Raw genomic sequence first — 10,000 nt, 5'->3', positions numbered from 1 at the left:
CCGGAATGCGAAATTACTTTTTGAATAAAGCCAAAAAGGAGAAAAAAACTTTTTTTGTGGAAAGTTTGGATCAATTCCGACGTTTAGAAGTACGCGAAAAGGCAAGAAATGTTTTTGTGATGAGCCTGCGTCTGTCTGACAACAAGGTATTACACAACATCGCATCAGTTCTCATCAAGTTTTTTTCGATTTCGCTCGGATTTGCTCGTTTTTTTCGCTCGTATTTCGTACTTCCAAATTTTTGGAGTTGAAGGAATTTAATAAAACAATTATTCCATTCGCGCTTGTTGGATATGAGACTGGTTATAGCCAACTCGGCGCTACGCGCCTCGTTGGCTATTTACCATCTCATATCCAACGCGCGCTTATGGAATAATTGTTAAGTACCATGATGATTAAGCCAATCAAAGCTCGAGAAATGCATTATCCAATGATCTAGTTTTTAATAAATAAAGATATGATGATGATGATAATAATGATAATTTGATTGGTTCTTCACTCTGTCAGCGATCTTGCGATTGGACAAAGTAATGACATCGATTTTGGCTGAACAAAATTCATTTGAAGGCTAGTCTAAGAACTATAAGCATAGTCAGTATAAGCCAAGTGTTTGAAACCGTAGATGCTGAACTGCCATGATCTGCATGCTTACCAACAATAAATTGGTGATGGTGTTTACAGAGGCTGTCATCGAGGATGTTGTTGTCTTGGCTGGTGGGTAACCTAGAGCGAAAACACGCAACAAGGATTACATCTGTTTGCCTTCTTTACTTTGTAGACAACCAATTACTAATTACAAGTTATTAATCGGTTGTACTTGGTTTATGAAGAATTTCGCGCCAACTTTTTAATCAACCAATTAGAAGCCAAACCAAGACCAACAGCCAGTTGCACGCAAATACATGAAATCATGATTGTGAATAGATGGACTGGTTATGAAACCATGAAAACCTCAAAAGCGAAAACAGTGCTGTCACGCTTCGTGTTAACTTGACCATGACCATGTACAATCTCTTTTTCTAAGTCCGCAACTTAGTCGTAAATAAATCAATCGTAACTGTGGATTGGTGTCTTTCAGAATAAGGCTGTGTTTTGTGCAGGGTCAAGAACAAAAATATGACACAAAGAAACTTGTCGAGTTTCATAAGCCTCTCCATTCAATAACTACAAGGCAATTTACAAAGCCCGGTAGAGTTGATTTCAAGTCTTCAAAAAGCAATTCCAGCAGTGGTTAGAGCGAGATTCAGTGAACTCGGCGCAACTACATGAAAATCCAATGCTCTGATCACTTGACCACGCCGACGGTTCAAGTGAACTTTATAATGTAGAGCGGTTTGAACACGCCATATTACGGAGTTTAAAATCTACGACGCGACGGTAACGAAAACATCATTCAAAATTACAAGTTCAGGTTTATTAATCTTTCCGTCATTATGTCGGTTTGTCTGACTTTTAAAAACTAGCGCAACTTCCCAGGAACTGAATTAGGAGGTGCGGTGTTGAAGCTACGACAGAAAATTCAAGTTCGCTGCCTTGTCTGTAAAACTTGAGAATTGGTCATTTCACGTCACAGATTTGCCGAAAAAGTGAAAAAAATGTACAAAAATAAAAAAAATGCACGTGCAGAGCGTGGAAAGCTGTTGTTTTTGCTCATTGAATATGCAAAATCTGTGAGGTTTTCGTTGCCGTCGCTTCGTAGATCTTAAACTCCCTATTCCTTGGATGACGGAGAGGAACCTATTCAGTTTTGACAAGAGAGGATGAGGTAAAAGAACATATTCCTCAAACATGGGCCTCTTCCAATGACAGTTTTTTTAAAGTCTAATTTTAGCTACGCAGCTATTTTTTAGAGAGGCACTTGATTGGCCAGTTGTAATCACGCAATGAATTTTAAATGTGCGCGGCATTTGCGAAACTAAAAACAGATTTTAAAAAGCTATGATGGGGCATAGGGATCAGTTCCCTTATCTCATCCTCTCTTGCATTCAGACATTTTCCCTCAAAAATTATATGGCAAATCATGTCCATAGTGGTGTTGAAAGCAATTTCAAGATTAATGAACGAAATGATATATGAAATGAATCATATACTGAACTGCAGATATGGAATCAAGTAAAGCTATGATCCTCACAGTTATGGAGGCAATTTTAGCAACTGATTGATTTCACAGTTCAGTATATGATTCATTTCAAATATCATTTCGTTCATTGATTCATTCCCCACGGGAAAATTAGAACTCATAAACGACCAGCTCCCAACGTCAGTGGCTTCAAAGCTCAGGGGTACAGGGATGGCGCAGTGGTGAGAGCACTCGCCTCCATCAATGTGACCCGGGTTCGATTCCCAGATCCGGCGTCATATGTGGGTTGAGTTTGTTGGTTCTCTACTCGAGCTACTCCGGTTTCTCCTTTCCTCAAAAACGATCATTTTGCTTGATTCGCGTTGATTGTTAATTTACAGTGTCCCCAATTAGTGCTCCAGCGCTAGAACGACTAGACACTTAAATTAAGTTCCTTTCCTTTCCTTTGGTTAGAGCGTCGCACCGGTATTGCGAGGTCACGGGTTCAAACCCCGTTGAAGTTTTGAATTTGTCGGGTTTCTCTACGCAATTGCTGAAATTGCGTCCATAACTGCGAGGATCATAGCTTTACTTAATAGACAATATTCACATTCCCAGTATTGGACTAAAACTAGCGTGCAACGGAGGCTAACGCGGGCGAATATATTAAAAGGTATTTGGATTTCCCCGCATTATCCTCCATTGCAAGCTAGTTCCAAGCCAATACTGAGAATACGAATATGGTCTACTACAAGATTGTTATTGCCTTGCCATGGTTGGTGACCGGATTTAAAATATCGCGGCCCGTTTGTTGAAAAGGCTCTCTCATCATCTCTATCATCCTGCAGCCTCGGTCGAGACAGAATCTCCTGTAAATTTCCATACAAAGTAGTCGACTATAAAGGAAAGTATTTTTACTGTACCTACCATATGATGCATTACTGTTGTTCATCTTGGCATAAATCCATGGCATAAATTCTCTAACCTTGGAATACACTCCAAACGCGCCTTGATCTCCACATCCATCTCCCCAGCTAACTACACCTTCCACGTACCATACACGGTTGAAATCACAAACAAGAGGTCCCCCACTGTCCCCCTCACAAGCATCCACGCCTCCCTGTTCAACTCCCGCGCACATCATGCCGCTATCGACCGCTTCTTGATGCACCTGTACACAACGCTGATGCGAAATAATTGATACACTGGCTTCCATTAACACCCCTGGCTGATTTCCACCAGATTCTACGGTGCCCCAGCCAGTAACCCAGCAGATCTTGTTGGCGAGAGAGTTGACGGGATCCGGAAGACAAGCAGTTCCTACTCGTCGCCCGAGGACCGCAGGACTTGCGAGCTTCAAGAGAGCGATGTCATTACTGTTTTTGAAAGGCGCCTTGTAGTGTTCGTGACTTATGATTTGTGTCACATTTATGTCTTGTTCGGTTCCCACGATATCATTTTCAGTATAGTGGGCACCCATTCTGGTAAAAATAGACATTGAGTTATCAACCACCTAAGCGAGTAATGTGAGAAATACTACATGAAAGATATTATGCATCAAATGGAAACTCAGAAAAATCCGAAAAAATTCGAGCCCCAGTTTGGGCTTTCCATTTGATGCATAATATATTTCATGTAGCATGAAGTTATCAAACATTATAATCATAGCTATGACCCGGGGGGGGGGGGGGGGAATTCCCATATAACAAAGGGGAGGGATGCTTGTCGGAAATTTTAACTTAAACAACTAAAGGAGACCAATCTGGGTGTGGCGCAGGCTTTTTTTGACTCCCAAAAGAGACCATATTAAAACACTGAGAAATAAAAAATACAGTGTCTTTTAATGATGGCAAAGACATTATCATCTCATACTTTCACCCACGTGAAGAAATATAAGAGTATAAGTATACACTTTTATATTTCTTCGCGCGCAACCCTAAAGGAGACCTTCACGGTCACATACGACTGCGTTTTGCCCACAGCACCCGAAGTGAGACCAAAATCCAAAATTTACACCCCTAAGAGAGACGACGAGCATCCCTCCCGTTTTTATATGGGATCTCCCCCCGGGAGCGAAGACAAGCCAAGTTTACAATGCTCTCAGACAATTGCACATTGACAATCAAACCTGCTTATATTCACGCGTGGTTTCAAGCCAGAAACAATTTTTGACGCAAACGGTCAGTGCAAACACAAAGGACAATAGTAGGGGGTACGAGGTTGTTTTCAACAGTCAACCGGAAAGCACTCTAAAAGGGACGAGTATCGACCAACAAAAATGTCGTCGTACCCATGCACTTTGACGTTCATTAGACCTTAATCACTGCATTCCAGTTAAGACGTAGAATGCATTTCCCTTGTCAGGCCCCAATGTTTCCATTTATTTATAACTACCTTACGAAAAAGGTGGACGTCGTCTCTCTTAGAAGACAATGGGCAGCAGTCAGCACCCACCATGGATCGATTAAAGTTCCTCCACAGAATTGATACCCAGCTGTCTTCCGCAGCATTGCCTGCCAAGGCCAAGAGTTTCTGGAAGCTTCATGTCCACCGACGATGCGTGGTGATCGCACATTTTGACGAGTGCCGCAGTTACCTCACATAAAAAATCAGGCGTAAACATTTAACGTATTAAGGCTAGGGAATATATATAGAATATATAGAATAAATATAGAACGGCACGGTCAGATGGTTTTTCATCTTTCCTGAGAGAAGTTTGTTTTACAATTATTCACCGAAGAGGAGATGATAATGATCTTTATTTAATAACTGTTACGTATATTTATGGATGCACACCTTTTACCGACACTGAGGTAAATTGGATTGTTTGGGTAGATATGCCATACAAGCTGAGTAGGTGACGAACCAGAAGTTATTACGGAAACGATGTACGATTTGCCATTTAGCTTATCACCTCCGAATTCACCAAAATTGGACGTGCATCTAATTAGGGGAATTTAAGAACGTGTGCTGCTCTCGTGGTGCGCAGATCTACCCGGCTATTCTAGCTCTCCTAGTACCTTTCGGCAGGGTTCTGTCCGGTCACAAAAGTGCAAAGACGTGCGGAAAAATAACCAAGCCGTGTCCTAAAATAATACACCGTGTTATTAAAAGAGGGCATGTTAGTCAAAATCTTCATATCGCTTGTTATTTGCGGACTCATTGCCTTGTAGGAGGAATTAAACTTCTTGAAACAACGGATAAGGCAATGGAGTGGTCATGTTTCCTACAGCGGTCTTAAAGCATGAAGGATTTTTTATGTTTGAAACTCGTTGGATGACATTTCCGTCTTCCTGCCATATGTTATGTCAGGCCTCGGTACTGTCAGACTCGTAGTAAACGTTAATTTTCTGTAACGGCGAGGGGATTTTCGATAGAAAAGAATCAGAAAAAACACAAGGTGACTTTTCGATTACTGATTTCGCTTCCATGTCCAGTTCGCCACCGAAGGCTGAATCATAAAACTAGGTAACACAACTGTTTGCTTAACAAAAAGAAAAACAAATATGTCTTCTTATTCTATTTGATTGAAGTGTTGCTTTTTGGGACGATCACCCGGCCTTGCCACGCTGGTAAGCGGTTAAACTTTAAAAATTGTGCAGGTATCCAGCACTGTAAAGCTGAGGAAGTCAGCCATCAACTCATCGCGGCAAAAACTTTGAGGACAAGTTTGCAATTAACTATGTTTACATTTCAGCTGAAAGACTTAACGATCCCAAGATGAATTCAATTTCCTTTTCAAGCTGCTGACGTAATGCACTTTAATCCATGGAAATGAGTTTTTCAGTATACCATTAACGTTGCATAAATCGATGGTAAAATCTTACAGGTGAAAAAGAAAGAAATCGTGACTTTGTATATCAAGGGGTATATTTTATGTCTTCGTTGAAGACGTACTATGTTACTATGTCGTGACAAACTTGACCTTGTTCGATGATCTATTGTAGGCTTCGTTTCAGTCGGTGAAACACGATAGAAATATAACGTATGGTTTATTATTAATTAAGACAATCCCAATCACTTTAAAATAATTTGTTAATTAAAACTTGGGGTCATTGCAATGCGCAAGCCACCGGTCTCGCTATCACTTTTCTTCGTGCCCGAGCTCAAAGAACGACTTACCTTGAACTGCAATTGGTAGGAGAAGCAAAAGCCAATTTGCAGGGATCATCGTCGCACTCTCCATAGTGTTATTGCTTTCTTTGGGCCGATGAGTAAGTCCTTAACAAACAGGGCCTCATTTTCAATCGATACTTTGTAGGATATAGACTGACCTCTGAAAATTTAATAAAACGGCCTAGTGGAAGCCATGCATGGCTACAGTAGACTCTGTGTCGTTGCGAACTTAATTAAAATCGATTAACATTGCAATCCTGTATTGCCGAGCTTATGTTTCCATGGTAGCATGGGAAGTGCGTCAAAGTACGAGATTACGATTAACAATCTCTTGTTTCATCTGTGTTCCTGTGATTTCACACCAACTGCCAATTAAGATGAGAATAAGAGGCATTAAAGTGTAGAAAGAAGCACCGAACATAACTGCGATCGTCTAAAATCTTAACATGACCATTTGAAGGTGTCGTTCTTGAAATACACAGAACTTAGACAAATAGAAATCAAATAATTTTCATGGAAATAGGACCAAATTTGGAGGATTCGCTCACTACCTCATTTTTCTGCAAATCCAGGCGTGCTGCACGAGCGACATGTATTTTCCTTCTTTGCCGTCGTTTGCATAGCCGTAACGTAAAATTGCTGAATTTAAGACGTTTTAAGGTGGCTCACACCCGTTTCCACTCTTGAAAGAAACGTTCTTATTCGAAGGATTGACACTACAACACTTTATTACATAACAGCAGTGTTATGATACCATATCAAACACCAATTATTGCTGAAAAACATTCGGTCATATTTGTGACGTAAAAGGTAACTATGACAACAGGAAAGCCCTGCAAAAAACACCCCTTATTTTGGGTTTAGCTGCTCATATATCTCAAAAACGAACTCGATGACCCCATTGTTTATTTTATTTCTGAATGTAATCAGCATACCAGAATGAAACTTTCTGCAAAGTTTAAAATTTGTGGAGCGGATTTAGAGCCACCTTAAATAATTGAAAATTTAAGGTAGCCCTGAATCCGCTGAATAGAATTCTTTTAAAATTTGCAGAGAGTTTTGTCTTGGCCTGCTGATCACGTTTGTGCAATAAAAAAATTGGGGTTACCTAGTTCGTTTTTCAGATATGAGCAACTAAAGCCAAAATATAGGGTTTTTTTTTGCAAGCCTTTTCTGTTGCCATGGTAACTTTTTTGCATCATAAGAACGACTCCATCTTGTTCAGCAATAATTGAAGTTTCACATGGTACCATAACATTGCTGTTACGTGGTAAAGTGTTGTAGTGTCAGTCCTTCTAATAACAAGGTCTCTTGAAAGTATTGAAAATGGTTTGAGCCACGTTAATGACCTTTGTACACATCTCTAAATCAGTCTTTCACTACTAATCTACCTTCTATTTATTGCCTTCATGTAGCCGTAGCCCATCCCAAGAGGGGCTGTCAAAACTAATCCTCTCCGGGTACTTCGCCCCGGTTGTACTATGTGAACAACGTGGACTAATCGCGCAGAGCTGAGCGAGCTGATGCGTTTTGCCTTTGTGAAGCTCTCTGTTCATGCTATACATATAGCACGTTCAGTTATTGACCTCAACCATTCGATATAGCCGTCTTCAATCGTCTCAACCCCATGTAAAAACCAGCATCCCTTTTGGTATGATACATAGCGGAGCACTAGAACATTCACGCATGCGCTGACGAAATGTTTGAACAAGAGAGGAAAAAGGATAGTAGCGGTACCTTTAGAGGGACATCGCGCCAGAGCGTTGTACCTTGAAGATTAAGCCCGACATTTCGACCCCGCGCCCAACAATTATTAACTCTATGAGCGCCCGTTGGATATGAGACGGTAAACATACGCGCCTCCTTGGCTATAACCAGTCTCATATCCAACAAACGCGAATGGAATAATTGTTTTAATAAAAAAAGAAAAGGAAAGGAACCTTAAGTGTCCAGTCGTAACGTTCTAGCGCTGAAGCACTAGTTAGGGACATCGTAAACGGAAATCAACAAATTAACGCAATTCAAATCAAATGTTGGTTTTTTCATCAAAGTAAATTATAAACACTTGAACACTTGGAAGGTTTTAACTTGGCAAAACTCAACGCAATCACTTTCCATACTAGGTCATACGGTATATGCGCTGATGACTGAGAATGAATGAACCAATCAGAAAGCTAGAGACGCAATATCGGAGGTCGAAAATTTAATAATTGCGTCTTATCCTACGCTATTCAAGCAATGATTGGTTAACCGTTTATATTTTAGCTGTATCAAATGAGAAGTGTCTGTGCTATCACGCAACCGGGACTTGAGCCAACTTTGTTTGGTCTGAACTATTTCAACGGTAACGGCGCCCCATAGTCATTTTACTAAAATTAATGAGGCTCCTAAAGGTGCTACTGTCGTTAACTGTACATCGTACTCCGTAAATGACCGTTAGTTTACTTAATGATAAGGGAATATGTTTTGTAGTTTTTTTTTGGGTTTTCAGAAATCACGATGTTAAGTTATATCCAACTTGCTTTGCATTTTCCTGAGCAACCGCTAAAAAAAACAAACCAGGGGTGCAGTGATGGCGCAGTGGTGAGAGCACTCGCCTCCCACAAATGTGGCCCGGGTTCTATTCCCAGATCCGGCGTCATATGTGGGTTGAGTTTGTTGGTCTCTACTCTGCACCGAGAGGTTTTCTCCTGGTACTCCGGTTTCCCCTCTCCTCAAAAAAAACCAACATTTGACTTGATTTGTTAATTGTTAATTTCAATTTACAGTGTACCCAATTAGTACTCCAGTGCTAGAACGACTAGACACTTAATGTTTGCACCTTTTCGTAGAGCAAAACCGCTGACATTAAGATATGCTCAGACTGTAAAAACACTCCCATAATATCTTATTCACTACAGTGTAGTTAAATGTTATCCAAATCGTGACAGCAAACTTCTCGCACCTATTAAGGTACCGTTATTCCAAGCTTTTAAAATTGTTTGTAGCATGAATAGGATAGGAGCGGCGTCCAACTCTGCCGTAACAACAGTAGAAGTCATTGAAAAAGATATTGTCGTCTTGTTGCATGATAATGCCATTACGTTCAGTGTTTTGCAGCGAAATAAGCGCACTCAACTTACGGCGGGGCCCTTGAAATATTTGTTGGAATGATATTTTCACCCAGCGATTCCCTGACACTTTCACCCCTGTTACGCAATCATCATGATCAAAAGCTGGGAAAATAAGGCAGTGTGTTTTTGGAAGGGATGCAATTACTGCCACCCAAGTGGAAGCTAGTAGTTCGCCGAGGACATTCGTGGACGGAAGAATTCTGCGAAAAATTTTGGAAATAAAGATTTTATTCTCTACAATTTTCAGACACAGAAAGAAAATCCTTCTAGGGGATGAAAATTACTCTCCAAACAGTATTTATCCGATGCAAGGAACCTAGAAATGCTCCCGGCCGACCTGTCATTAAATCAATTAAGGGTCGTACCCTCTTTTCCCTTCAAATTGTGTCAGATAAAACAGACTGAAATTGTCTTTCTTTCCATTTTCTTCAAAAAATAATATCTTTTCGCATTACTCCAAGCAACAGCGAAAAAATGAAATGTGTAAACTTTTCTTTTTCCAAGAAATGTTTTCATTTATTTACAACGCATGTTGGACAGGAACGCGATCAATTTTTTACCTGATTATCATTTATCTAAAGCGTGCTGACTAAAATCGACCTTCTTATGAGCGAAGGTAAAATTGCGCCTAACGAACAATTCTCTGAATGGACTGTGCTGGTCTCTCCAGGTCCGCACGACCCATCGCGTTTTCAAGAAATGAGGTATTATA

General features: G+C 40.5%; 2 protein-coding genes across 2 annotated transcripts in view; both read right to left on the bottom strand.

Annotated features, from left to right (window-relative positions):
* Nucleotides 1–189: 189 nt before the first annotated feature.
* LOC138003142 (cationic trypsin-3-like) lies at nt 190–6,428 on the bottom strand. The gene is made up of 4 exons (XM_068849107.1): nt 6,182–6,428; nt 4,454–4,655; nt 2,987–3,540; nt 190–723 (listed from the first exon to the last, which is right to left on the bottom strand). The coding sequence occupies exons 1-4, from the start codon at nt 6,243–6,245 to the stop codon at nt 593–595; spliced, it is 951 nt and encodes a 316-aa protein (XP_068705208.1). The 5' UTR covers nt 6,246–6,428; the 3' UTR covers nt 190–592.
* A 3,270-nt stretch (nt 6,429–9,698) lies between these two features.
* LOC137979652 (mucin-like protein) overlaps nt 9,699–10,000 on the bottom strand; it is a 22,745-nt gene continuing 22,443 nt past the window's right edge. Inside the window, exon 20 of the mRNA XM_068826969.1 lies at nt 9,699–10,000. This exon is cut by the window's right edge and continues 100 nt beyond it. Coding sequence (XP_068683070.1) covers nt 9,917–10,000 — 84 coding nt within the window. The 3' untranslated portion in view covers nt 9,699–9,916.

This window comes from Montipora foliosa, chromosome 1 (assembly GCF_036669935.1).
Source record: "Montipora foliosa isolate CH-2021 chromosome 1, ASM3666993v2, whole genome shotgun sequence".
Taxonomy (NCBI): Eukaryota; Metazoa; Cnidaria; class Anthozoa; order Scleractinia; family Acroporidae; genus Montipora; species Montipora foliosa.
Note: the sequence above shows the minus strand (reverse complement) of the source record. Positions and strands in the feature narration are given on the sequence as shown.

Bases quoted from the DNA above. Each gene is read 5' to 3' on its own strand.
- LOC138003142 (XM_068849107.1), bottom strand. From the start codon at position 6,245: ATGGAGAGTGCGACGATGATCCCTGCAAATTGGCTTTTGCTTCTCCTA. The intron at 4,656-6,181 runs GTAAGTCGTTCT...TTTTTATGTGAG, and splicing joins CCTACCAATTGCAGTTCAAG to GTAACTGCGGCACTCGTCAA. The intron at 3,541-4,453 runs GTAGTTATAAAT...TATTTTTACCAG, and splicing joins ACGTCCACCTTTTTCGTAAG to AATGGGTGCCCACTATACTG.